The following is a 12,998-nucleotide window of genomic DNA, read 5'->3' on the forward strand; positions in this document are numbered from 1 at the left end:
CTTCCCACCATGTCAATCTTCCCAGGGAGAGATTTCCATTCAGAGAGCGTGGGACCGCGGAGCGTTCCCCTTCAGTCCTGGTGCCAGCTGAGAGTCCAGAACGCTTTCGAGAAGATTCCTTTTTAAAACAGAATTCTCATCGTGCATTCTTTTCTCTTTTTCAGCTTTTCAGAACCAGTTCCCCCTTTTCTGATTTTACACCCCAAACAAACCGGGCAGCTGGCAACACGCATCCGCCGACGGAGCACAGGTGGGCGTGGTTGCAACCTCCGGCCACTGGCCCTCCCTGCACCCAGCTGACCGCAGACGCGCTCGGGGCGAGCTGGGGCCGCCTCGTCTCGGGAGTTGCGCCAGGCCCGTCTGGAAAAGCAAAGGCTCCGGCAGGCCCGAGCCTGCGTCTGGACCCAGGAAGCGAGACCCGGGGACGCACACGCGGCCAGCTCCCAGGTGCGGGGCGCAGCGGGCCTGAGCACGGCCCCCCACAGGCACACACGCGGCCAGTGCGGGCCTCGGCTCTGGGCTCTGCAGGCCGCAAAGGACAGGTGGGGAGGTGGACATCCGCGAGGAACGTCCGGGGGCCAGGGGCCCGGGACCTCTGGGGCCTGGCTCGGCCCCATTCACAACGCAGTGATGTGGGGCCAGTCAACGGCCTGTGCCTCGGTTTCATCCACAGCAAAGCAAAAAGCACCCCGGTGCTCACTTCCCAGGGGGACCATGAGGAACAAGTGGGTGAATTCACAGAAAGTCCTGCGGGCAGGCAGCAGTGCTCAAGAAGAGTGGGCCGGGAAGCAGACCTGGCCCAGTGGTGAGGGCGTCCGTCTACCACACGGGAGGTCGGCGGTTCAAACCCCGGGCCTCCTTGACCCGTGGGGAGCTGGCCCATGCGCAGTGCTGATGTGCGCAAGGAGTGCCGTGCCACGCAGGGATGTCCCCAAGTAGGGGAGCCCCACGCGCAAGGAGTGCACCCCGTAAGGAGAGCCGCCCAGCACGAAAGAAAGTGCAGCCTGCCCAGGAATGGCGCCGCCCACACGGAGAGCTGACACAGCAAGGTGATGCAACACAAAGAAACACAGATTCCCGGTGCCACTGGTAAGGATAGAAGCAGTCACAGAAGAACACACGGTAAATGGACACAGAGAGCAGACAACTGGGGTGGCAGGGAAAGGAGAGAAATAAATTAAAAAATAAAATTAAAAAACTTAAAAAAAAAAAAAAGAGTGGGCCGCCCTTAGGGAGCTGGCGGACTCCCGGAGAGGCAGGCAGTGGTCCCGCTTGTTCTCTGTTTCTCTCTGCAAACAATAGCCAGAGCACCTGGCCGCCCAGGTGTTGAGACAGGGGCAGCTCATCAGACTCACAGCCCTCATGGGCCCGTGTCCTCCTACCTCACCCAACTTCCTAGAAACGGACAACGCTACACAGCCACGCGCTCCAAGACCAAGAGCCATCGGCTGGGCTCCTTAGCCCCAGACCAAATGGGAACCCTCATCCGGCCAGAGAGAATCAGAGGGACGGCTCAGGGGAGCCCGGGGCTGGTCCAAGCTGCGGGGACTGCTGCCATCGGGCGTCCCATGGCCCCCGCCCTCGGGATGCTGAGCGACGGAGAAGGGGCTTTGGGGCCCCGAGGGCCACGTCCCCTCTCTGTGTGCCCCCTTCCCCAGATGTGAAGGAAGGAAGCCCAGACTTTGCGGGAGACGTCTTTCTCCTTAAGAGTTTCCGTTCCGCGAGGAGGTTCCACGACACCCATCGTGCGTGACCCCAGAGCGAGCCCAGTCGGGGAGATGCTCCCAGAAGGACGAAGCTGGCTGCCACGGCTTCCTTCCTGCCCGCGTCACCCCCATAACCGGCCCTCAGGGGCTCCCCAGTACCCACCACACAGGCCGCTGTCCCCGCCGCCGTCGCGCTTCTGCTGCAGGGGGGCTCGGCTCTGCTCCAGCTCCTGGCAGACGTAGATGGTCATCTTCGGCCTCACGTTCCTGCCGGAGGGACAGGACAGGGACGTGTGCCTTGTTCCAGAACGCACGAAGCAAGCAGCACGGGACGGAGGCAAAGAAGGCTGCGGGGTGCCTTTCGGGTAAGGGCAGGCAGGGTCGCCCACAGAGCCCCGTCCCGGCGGACCTTGCCTGGAGGCAGGGGGATGGGTAAGACGACCCCTCCCATCTCCCCCAGCCTTCGAACAGGAGCCCCAAGGTGGCACGGCCAGGTGCCAACAGGAGCACACGCTCCCTCCAGCTTGCTTCGTGCTGGGCCCCGGGCTGACTGCTCATGCATCCTTCCCTCAATCCCCAGCCTTCACTTTACAGATGGGGAAACTGAGGCTGGTAGTGGGTAAGGTTTACCCCGGCCATGCAGCTACGAGGCAGACCTGGGACTCAGACCCAGTCTATCTCACTCTAGAGCGGTGCTGTCCGCATGTGGCTAGTTTTAAAGTGTAAATGAATAAAAATGACATAAAATCCAGCCCTCCTTTGTTGGCCAGCCTCAGCTCAAGAGCTCCACAGCCACACGTGGCTGGTGGCTACACGCTGGGGAGGATACAGCGTTTCCACCATCGCAGGAAGCTGCACCAGCCAGCGTCTACATGGAAAACGCCTCCAGGGTGCTGAGCAGCCTACGTCAGTCTGTGGCTCCCACAGGAAGGAGGCAGCTCAGGGTGTCAGGGAAACCAGGGGGGGGCGGCTGAGGGGCCGAGCCCCAGAGGCCATGGGCCCCGTCAAATGAAGAGGGGAGCAGGGCCTCCCGCAGGCTCTACCGCCGCCGGCTACCTCGCCCAGTGCCTCCCTCGCTCTGGCCCGCGCCCCTCTCCGCAAAGCTCTCACTGCAGGAAGCCCCCAGCCACCCGGTGCGTCCGGCCCTCTCGAGCCCCCGGGGCCCAGCTCCCCGGGGAGTCTGACACCCACCTGCCTTTGATGGCATTGAAGAGCCGGATGCCGTCCGCGGGGCCACAGATCTGAACCAGATCCTCTCGGGACATCTTCAGCAGGTCAGCGCCTGGACGGGAGAGCGGGGGCACCCGTCACGGGGGCCCAGGGGAGCTGCTGCGGCCCCAGGTCCCTGGAGACCGTGCATGGCACTGGGGAAATCGCGGGCCAGGGCTCAGCCCCAGCGGGTGTCGGGCACTCCACGGAGAGCAACCGCAGAAGGGCCAGTCAGGACACGGCCCGGGGGTGCCGGGAGCCGGGGGGGTGCCGGGAGCCCGGGGGTACCGGGAGCCGGGGGGTGCCAGGAGCCGGGGGGTGCCAGGAGCCGGGGGGTGCCAGGAGCCAGGGGGTGCCAGGAGCCGGGGGGTGCCAGGAGCCGAGGGCTGCAACCGGGCAGCCTTCCTTCACAGAAGCGCACGTCCTCGCCGTCCGCACCGGCCCGTGCCCCGACTGCTGCTTGGCACCTTTCTGCCTCAGCACATGGCCCAAGGGGTACATGACTAGCGTGCCGGGGACCCTCACCCAGCCACCCCACGCGGGTAGCCCCTACCCCGCCTCCTGCCAGCACTGCTCAGCTCTAGAGATGTCCAGCTGGCTTCCCTCCCTCAAAGCTCTGCCTGAGGGGGTCATCTGCATTGGACATGATTGTAGTCGTTCACTCTCATTCCTATTTTTGTTTTCTTTTGTTTGTTTTTTTAAGGATTTATTTTTATTTATTTCCCTACCCCCCGCCCCAGTTGTCTGTCCTCTATGTCTATTTGCTGCATGTTCTCTTTTCTGTTCGCTTCTGTCGTTGTCAGCGGCATGGGAATCTGTGTTTCTTTTGTTGCGTCATCTTGCTGTGTCAGCTCTCCTTGTGTGCGGTGCCATTCCTGGGCAGGCTGCACTTTCCTTAGCACTGGGCAGCTCTCTTTACGGGGCGCACTCCTTGCGCGTGGGGCTCCCCTACGCGGGGGACACCCCTGCGTGGCACGGCACTCCTTGCGCGCATCAGCACTGCGCATGGGCCAGCTCCACACGGGTCAGGGAGGCCTGGGGTTTGAACCGTGGACCTCCCATGTGGTAGGCGGACGCCCTAACCACTGGGCCAAGTCAGCGTCCCACATTCCTATTTTTGAGTTTCAATTTTTTATGTAACATTTATTCCAAGTTTTTACAGAAGATAGCAAACATAGGTTCTATGATTTAAACATACAGAGTCGCACATAAACCGACAGCGATTCAAGCGTCAATTCCACTAAGAGGAGGGTAAAATGCAGTTAGACGCCACCGGTTTCTAACACATCCACAGTCTTGAGAGAATGAACTCGTACGGTTCTTATAATTGCCGTAACTGGTCTCTCGTTACTTTCTGCCCCCCATCGTGGGCGTACCACCGGCCGCACATCCCCCTCTGTTGATGGGCGCTGGGGGTGCCTCTGGTTTGGGGCTGTTGAGAAAGGCTCTGTGCGCGCCGTTGACATCCACTCCCGGTCAACACGTGGGCGCGCGCCTGGTGTCACTGCTGCTGTGGGGTGTGCACGCGCCGGCCAGGGCAGACCCACCTGTGCGCCTCAGAGCCCCGGCGCACAGGCCGCCAGCCACGCAGGAACGCGGGGAGGTGGCCGCAGCGTGGGAACACAGGGAGGTGGCCGCAGCGTGGGAACGGGGGCCGAGGCTGGGCACGAGGACGTGGAGGGACCGCCCTGGCGAGGGCCCGTAGCCTCCACAGGCACCCACTGCTGGTTCAGAGCGCAGGGACGTCGCGCGGTCCTGCCCGCACCAACTCCCCAAGGCGCAAGAACCGTGTCGGCCTTCTGCTTAACACAGACCAAGGCCTCGTGGCCCAGGGCCCCAGCGCCCGCCTCCCTGTCTCGCCGTGGGGAAGCGCAGTGGCTTCCTGCTGGCTGCCAGTGAAGGCCGACGTCCTTCCAAGGGGCCACAAGGTCCCCGCTGGGCGCTCGCTGCTCCCCTCTGCCCCAGCCCCGATCCCCGGGGCCCCAGGACCAGCCCGGGCAGGCGCCCGCCGTGCACCCACTGCTGGGAAGAGCTCCTCCACTCACGCCCTCGCCCGGTCCACGTCCCAGCCTCAGCGGCCTGCTGCCTCTCAGGACCTCCCGTCTAAGGGCAGCCTCTCCTACCCTCCTCCCAGCCTCCCAGCCTCCCCAGCAGACAGCCGCCTCGAGGGGCAGCCCCGGCCTCCGCCGCTCCGAAGGCAGGACGGGCCCCTCTCGTCACACCCTCCAGCAGGTCCGGGGAAGGGCTGGAGGCTGGCTCGCTTCCACTGCCACCTGGTTTCCAGAAATCAGCTCCTCCAGTTTGGGTCAACTCCAAATGCAAGGAGCTGACTCCCATTGGCTCTTAAGCAGGAGTTTTTTTTTTTTTAAAGATTTATTTTATTTATTTCTCACTCCTTCCACCCCCCTCCCCCATTGTCTGCTCTCGTGTCCATTCACCTGTGTGTTCTTCTGTGTCTGCTTGTATTCTTGTCAGCAATCTGTGTCTCTTTTTGTTGCGTCATCTTGCTGCGTCAGCTCTCCTGGGTGGGCCGTGCTTTTTTCACACGGGGTGGCTCTCCTTGTGGGGTGCACTCCTTGCGCGTGGGGCTCCCCTATGAGGGGACACCCCTGCGTGGCACGGCACTCCTTGCGCACATCAGCACTGCGCATGGGCCAGCTCATCGCATGAGTCAGGAGGCCCTGGGTTTGAACCTTGGACCTCCCACGTGGTAGGTAGACATCCTATCAGTTGAGCCACATCTGCTTCCCAAGAGCAGGAGTTCTTAACCAGGGGTCCATGGAAAGATTTTAGGGGCTCCATGAGCTTGAATTGAAAAAAATCAACTCTTTTATTTTCTCTGACCTCTAACTGAAATCTAGCATTTCCTTCACGTTATGAATGTAGGTGGTCAATTACAGCAGTATTCGTCTCATATCACTTATAGTTGTTGCCTATCACGAAAAATCGCTTATGCTCACTCATTCTAAGAAATTACAGCAGCCATTAGACCCAATGCTAGTTGAGTGTCGTAAAACTATCTGCTTCGACATTCCGAGGAAGGGTCCATGGTATTCACCTGACTAGCAAAGGGGTCCATGGAATAAAAAAGGCTAAGAACCCTGCTCTAGATGGCCACTCCCCGCTGCCCAGGCCACTTTTGCGCCCAAGGCCCAGGCTCAGGCTTCTGCCTGATGCGACAATCGGCACGTTTCCGAGGGGGACGCCCCAGCTTCCCCTCCAGCCCGGGGCGTGATTCACACACAGCGCAACAAGCAGCGTTTTGGTGGGCAAGTGTAAGGGAGCCCCCTAGAAAGGCATCACCCTGCTTGGCTAAAGGGGCCCCTCCCGGGCACCCCAGAGACCACCCCTTGAAGTGAGGGGGTTCCCGGTAAAATCACCCATTCCCACGTCCTCACAGCCCCCTCGGCTCCGAACCCAGGGGGGAAGGTCTCAGCTCTCCAGCCCCTGTAGCCCGAGGTCAGCAAACGTGAGCTCCCCGACCATTCCAGACACAACCCACAGGGGCCGGGGGGCGACGCCCCAGGGGTCCGGACCCTGCGGAGACGCTCACCCGAAAAGCTGGCGAAGAGCCTGCAGAACGGCGAGAAGCGGTTGCGGTGGAGCCACTGCTGGGCGTCCTGGATGGAGGTGGACGGGAGCAGGTGCTGCGGGCGAGACAAGGGGCCTTGAGGGGCCGCGCGGAGGCCCGCAGGCCCCGGCGCCAGGGAGCACGGCCGCCAACACTTACGTCACTGCCCACGGGCAGGCTCTCCACCGGGTGCGTCGGCGAGCTGTTCCTGTAGAGGAAAAGAGCCCGCGGTGAGGAGAGAGGAGATGCTTTCGGGGACGCAGGGGGGCGTCCCTCCACCTGGCCTGGTGCCTCGACCTCCCCATCAGGGAGAGGGCTTGTTGAGAGGAAACGGGTCCTCGAGAATGTCCTGCACCCCAGAAGCCACCGTGTCAGCCCTCGAAATCCCCACGTGCCCGCTGGTGAGGACGGGAGGCAAAGCCCTGAGGTCCTCCACCTGCTTGTTCTGCTCGGAATCCCTCCCCGATTCCACCCCAAGCCCCAGCCCAGGGGAAGGTCAGCCAACCAGGGGGCCTGAGGCAGAGGCAGCCTCGCGCCTCATGGTAACCCAAAGCTCAAAAAGCCACAGCCAGGAGCGGAGGTGGCTCAGGCCACCGGGCGCCTCCTCCCACCTGGGAGGTCCCGGGTTCAGCTCCCGGTGCCTCCTTAAAAGAAGACGAGCACACAATGAATGGACACAGAGAGCAGACAGCAAGTGCAAAGCAACGAGGGGTGGGGAGAAATAAATAAATTAATCCTAAAAAATAAAAAGAAAAGCCATGGCCAAACCTAAGGGCCACAGGCCACATGCTTGTCCAAATGGCACCGGGGAGGTGAGCAAAACCCCACGGGGAATTATCTTGGTGGAATAAGCACCCACGGTTGGCACCTAGCTTGGGGCAACATTCCCATAGTTTTCCCAACAGGGGGACGCACCGGCCCTCATGGCCTAACTCGCCAGGGAGTGGGGGTGGGGGGTTCTGGGCAGCTGCCCCCAGACATTGCTAGAAGCGTTTCTAGGTACAAAAAAGCTACACAAACACGAAGCGCGGCGGCCACTGCGACAGCGGTGAGCCACGAAGAGGCGGAGGAACCCAGGGCCGTCATCGCTCAGGGCACGCAAAGGAGAGGGGCACACGTACCCTTCGCCCAGGCCGAAGCTGGTGGGGGAGCCGTTGTAGCTCGGGGACGGGGCGCTGGTCACCTGGTAGGGCGCGTCGGGCCACGGCGAGCACTGGGGAGAGAGCACAGGCCGCGTGAGCAGCGGCCCTGGCACGGGGCAGGCGGCAGGGAGGCACGGGCGCTGGCTCTGTGCGCCTCCCAAGCCGGCACCCACCGGAGTCGAAGCACGAAGCCACTGCCCCTCCTCACCCAGCCCTCGCTGAACGGGTGCCCACGACGAGCCGGATGCAAGCATGACCAGGGCCCCGCAGGTGAGACCAAATACGGCAGGGGAGAGACCCACGTTCAGTGGGTCATGCCCGGGCAAAGGAAGCATGAAACCTGTCTCCTTGAGCTTCCAAGTGGCCAAGCTGAAGAGGGAAACATCCAGGTGGCCAAGCCAAAAGGAGTCGCATGACTCCTGGGCCCCCAGGAAAATCGAAGAAAAACAAAACAGGCCAGTTGCTCAGAAGCAGATTTTGTGCTGCGTAAATGCATGTTACAGGTGGCACTGGACCACAGACAACCACCCAACAGAGAACAGTCCGTAAAACTCATCAGTCCACCTGAGCTATTTGAAGATTGAATCTGGGCTCTGCTGGGAACCTCGGCAGACAGAGGGAGGCCCTTTCACAAGGACCAGCACATTCTGTGTGTTTATTACAGGTATAACAGAAGGCAAGGCAGGCAGAGAAGCATGTACGATGTGCTCGCTGCCCTCCAGAACCTTCCTGGGCAGAAGCCAACGATGAACACACACAGGAATCTCCCAGAGGCAGCGGAGCAGGCGGGGTGCTGCCTGTTGGAGGAAGTCTGGGCACCCAGACCTCATTCCTTCCCCTCCGTGCAATCGTGTCTCCTTGGAGGGGGGCCGGTTGGAAGCATTCCTGAAGATCTGCTATCGCCCACCGAGCCACAGGGCTGGTAAATATTTAACTCGGCCGTGGGCTGGAATGTGTGGGTGCTAAATCCTGCACCGAGGAGGGAAGCTGATGAGCTGATAGAAGTGGGAGCCGCCACACCCCGTCACCTGTCACCCAGCTCGCAAGGTCGCTGGCCGGGTCCCCGCCCGCCCTGGGACGAGGGATTGGATGGGCGGGGCACGAAGCATGCCAGGACCCCTCTGCCGGCCTCGGCCCCCCGCCGTGGATGCAGCCCTGGGTGGAACTGGGATCCTTGAACGTGAGGCCACTCTCAGGCTGGGCGCCAGCAACCACGACCCGACTCCTTCCCAGGGGAGGGGAACGGGGCCCACGGGCTGGCACCGAGAGCAAGCAGAGTGGGGCGCTCGAGGGCTGCCAGGGACAGTGGGGCTAGAGAGGCCGGAAGGGCTCCCCGCAGACTCCGGGCTCCCTGCAGGCAATCGGGGGCAATCGGGGCCCACACTTTCCAGCCACCCAGTGCCTGGGAGGCTAAGACACTGCCCCTGCCAGGAAGATGGCGTCCAAGGAGAGGCCAAGGCTCCCCCAGATAAAGAAAGGGGCTTAAAAGGTGCGGGGGCGAGAAGAAAGGGGGCAGGGGGCAGTGGGGAGACACTGGCCCAGCAGGTGATGCCACACCGGGGCCAAGTATGGGGCAGGGTCTTCGGTGCCCCCACTACCACCCAAGTCAGGACACAGAGTGCATCTCGCTGTGCCACAAGGCGCGCCTCCAGCAGGCCTGCTGCCGAGTGCTCGCTGCACGTGGCTTGCCATGCACACACACACAGCGCTCTCACCCACCCGCGTCCCCCGCCCCGTGCTCTAGCAGCTTGATATGGTTATAAACTCCAAAAACAGGTATTGGATGGTGTTTGTAATCTGGTCTGTACCTGGGCGTGATTAAATTATGATTAGAGGGAAGCGGACTTGGCTCAATGTATACTGTGTCCGCCTACCACATGGGAGGTCCAAGGTTCAAACCCAGGGCCTCCTGACCCATGTGGTGAGCTGGCCCAGGCGCAGTGCTGATGTGCACAAGGAGTGCCATGCCATGCAGGGGTATCCCCCGTATAGGGGAGTCCCATGCGCAAGGGGTGTGCCCCGTAACAAGAGCCACCCCGCGCCAAGAGAGCGCAGCCTGCCCAGGAGTGGCGCCACACACACGGAGAGCTGATGCAGCAAGATGATGCAACAAAGAGAGACACAGGTTCCCAGTGCTGCTGACAAGAATCCAAGTGGACACAGAAGAACACACAGTGAGTGGACACAGAGAGCAGACAATGGGTGGGGGGAGAGAAATAAATATGAGTATTTCAAAAAAAACATTATGATTAGAGCTTTGATTGGGCCACATCATTACCGCGTGGCATGGTAAAGGACAGAACTGAAGGTTTTTTGATGTTGGAGTTTGATGCTAAAGTGTTAAACTGGAGCTCTGGAAAGTCAGCTCACAGAGGAAAGAGAAGCGCTTAAGACCCTGGCAGAGAGGAACCCTGGGCCGAGGAAGAAGCAAGCCCTCGGAAGAGAGGAACCCTGAACCCAGAGAAAGGCAAGACCCTGGAAGGGAGGGACCCAGGAAGCCTGAACCCTCGCAGCCGTCGGCAGCCATCCTGCTCTAACATGTGGAAATAGACTCTGGTGAGGGAAGTAACTTATGCTTAATGGGCTGGTATCTGTAAGCGCCTACCCCAAATAAATACCCTTTATAAAAACCAACAGACTTCTGGTATTCTGCATGCACACACACACAGGCACACATGTACCCATGCACGCACACACAACATACCTGCATTTACACTTGCACACCCATGTACATACGTGGCACACTTGCACTCATCCTCACCCACTCACCCACACACGAGCCACAACACCCAGGCACATGTGTACACACACAGCACATACAACATACCTACACTCACCTGCATAAACCCTTGCACGCCCATTTACACACATTCACACGCATCCACAATACATACACATCCACTCACATGCACCCCGTGTACACACATGTGCCCTCGCACACACTCATTGTCACCCATACACATAAGCATGTGTACACATATGCACACTCAACACATACCCACTCGCCTGTACATAGATTCACACACTCATACACACATGCATACCCTTGTACACACCATCACACACCCGCACTCACACACAAAGCCGCACAAAGAACTTTCTAGAGGAACAAACTCCAAGATACGCTATTAGGTGATAAAAGAAAAATCAACTTGCAGAAGCATGCGCCCACAGGCACTGTTGGTATAGAAAAGCAGGCGTGGGGCAGACGCGTGCGTGAACTGGCGTGACACGCAGAGAAGGCCTGGGTGGAAACACCGGGAGCCAGCATCCAGGGCGAGAGCCCGGGCGAGGCTGGCTACAGTGGAGGGGTCAACTCCACGAATACCACCCTGCGTGTTGAATTCTGGGCCCCGTGAATACACTACCTCTTTAGAAAAGCCAAGAGCAGTCATGTCTTAAGAGACGCAAATTCGTGCAGGCGCAGTGGAGGCCCCCCGCCCCCCGCCTTACCCTCCATACACGAGCCCTGGGCGCGGGAGCGCACCCCACTCAACCGGCGCTGCAAAGGGCAAGCTCGCCGGCGCGGGGCCTCACGAGCCCGACCCCGCAGAGCACCGAGCGCGCCGCCCGCTCACCTCTGCGAGGATGGTGGTCTCGTAGGAGGGCTGGTACTTCTCCTTCTCCTGGGCGGTTCTCTTCTCCATCTTCTCCCGGTCGGTCTTCTGCTTCCGGTCGGCTCCCTTTGGCTGCAAGGGCAAGCATTTGAGTCCCCAGCAGCGGCCGAGGATGCCCAGGTCGGCACCTCCCAGCCTCCCGGCATGTGTTTCCGGAACATTCTTCCCCAGCCCCCTAGTCCGGCCCACTCCTGCTGGGAGAACGGCCACCCCTTACGGTCAGGAGCCCTCGGGAGCCCCGAGCAGGCCGAGGCACGACGCGCTCCTCGGGCTGCTCACGGAGGGCCGAGGGATGGCAGAACCAGGGACCTCTGGTCGGGTTTTGGCGTGGATGGCGGGGGCCTCACCTCCACCCCGCCCGCCCGCCAGGCCCGGCTCAGGCCCCACACACAGGCTGACGGCCACGACACACACGGGGCCACCAGGGCCACGTCAGGAAGGACACAGGCCGCCGTTCTGGCCACCTGGCCGCCTGGCCGACCCCAGGCCTCACAGGGACCACCCCTCCTTCAAGCTTAGGAAACTGAGGCTCAGGTGACTCGGGGCGGCGGGGAGGCAAGGCCCCACGGCGACGGGGATTCCCAAGCATGCGTCCGGGCATGCGCCCACCCCACACGGGCCCGGCAGGCCCACCCACAGGGGCTTCTCAGGCTCGCTGCAGCGAGCTCCTGCTGGGCAGCACGTTCAGATGCCCAGAGCGAGTGCTCCCGGAGCAGCCCGGTCCACCCTCACCCGGCAGGAAACGCAGGAGGGGGCAGCTGGCGGCGGGGGTGGGGGTGGAGGGGTCGGGGGCTGTGCTGGGGGGGGTCCGTGACACGCATGGCACAGGGCCTCTAAAGACCTGCCCACGGAGAGATGTCCCATCAGCCGGGACGGGGGCGGACGGTGGGTTAAACCTGGGCCTGGCGCAGGCAGGACCCGGGCCCGCGCTGGGTCCAAGGACCCCCAGGACGAGGCCAAGGTGAGAGAGCACGGCCGTCGCCCACACGCCTGGCGCACGAGTCGGGCTGGCCGGGCGCGCCCGGAGGGGCCAGAGGCAGGAGGCGGGCGTGGGGCCGGGGTGCACCCTGCTCCCTGCGCACCTCCACCTTCCGCCCGCCGCCTGCGGAGCGCCAAGAGCACACGCCGCGTCGAGGCCGACCTGCCGCGGCGCCCGCCTCACAACCCTGGCAAGTGGAGCAAGGGACCCGCAGGGACCCCCGGCCCCTTCCCCTGGCCCCCGCTCCGCCCAGCAGCACAGGCTGGTGACCACCTTCCCCCGGGGCTGCCCACCCCTCAGGGGTACCACAGGACACCCCACTCGGGGCCCCGGGGCGCTGCTCCCCCAAGCCACGGGCCTCCCAGCAGCTGACCAGAGCTTGGCTTGACTGGCCAGCACCTGCCCATGCCGGTTTCACGAGCTTCTGAGAAGGGGGCAGTGGACACACCTGTTCAGGGACCTGAGGGGGCCATTTCAGGTGACGAGGGGCTCCGACCCCCCGCCAGAGACCGCCTTGTCACGACAGGGCGGCTTTGAGTCCCCCCCCCACCCACACCTGTGGGGCGGATGAGGAGCCTGGGGTCTGAGCCCACGCGGCTCGGGTGTGGAGAGGGGCGCTGACGGGGCCTCGGGAAGGAGCGGCCGCTCCTGAGGGACCCCCACCACGTTGCCCTCTCCCCTGCCAGCCTGGGAGCTCCCTGCGGGCACAAGGCGGCCGAGGAAGAGAAGCAGAGCCGGTGGGACGAGGCTGGGGAAGACCCCGGCGGGACGGCG

At 62.1% G+C, this 12,998-nt stretch overlaps 1 protein-coding gene across 1 annotated transcript in view; it reads right to left on the bottom strand.

Annotated features, from left to right (window-relative positions):
• The window catches only part of TFCP2L1 (transcription factor CP2 like 1), a 54,489-nt gene that overhangs the window by 7,988 nt on the left and 33,503 nt on the right, over positions 1-12,998 (bottom strand). Inside the window, exons 7-12 of the mRNA XM_058301161.2 lie at positions 11,207-11,317; positions 7,608-7,699; positions 6,646-6,694; positions 6,469-6,562; positions 2,898-2,988; positions 1,870-1,973 (exon numbers count right to left, since the gene is read on the bottom strand). Coding sequence (XP_058157144.1) covers positions 1,870-1,973; positions 2,898-2,988; positions 6,469-6,562; positions 6,646-6,694; positions 7,608-7,699; positions 11,207-11,317 — 541 coding nt within the window. The remainder of the gene's footprint in view (positions 1-1,869; positions 1,974-2,897; positions 2,989-6,468; positions 6,563-6,645; positions 6,695-7,607; positions 7,700-11,206; positions 11,318-12,998) is intronic.

This window comes from Dasypus novemcinctus, chromosome 7 (assembly GCF_030445035.2).
Source record: "Dasypus novemcinctus isolate mDasNov1 chromosome 7, mDasNov1.1.hap2, whole genome shotgun sequence".
Taxonomy (NCBI): Eukaryota; Metazoa; Chordata; class Mammalia; order Cingulata; family Dasypodidae; genus Dasypus; species Dasypus novemcinctus.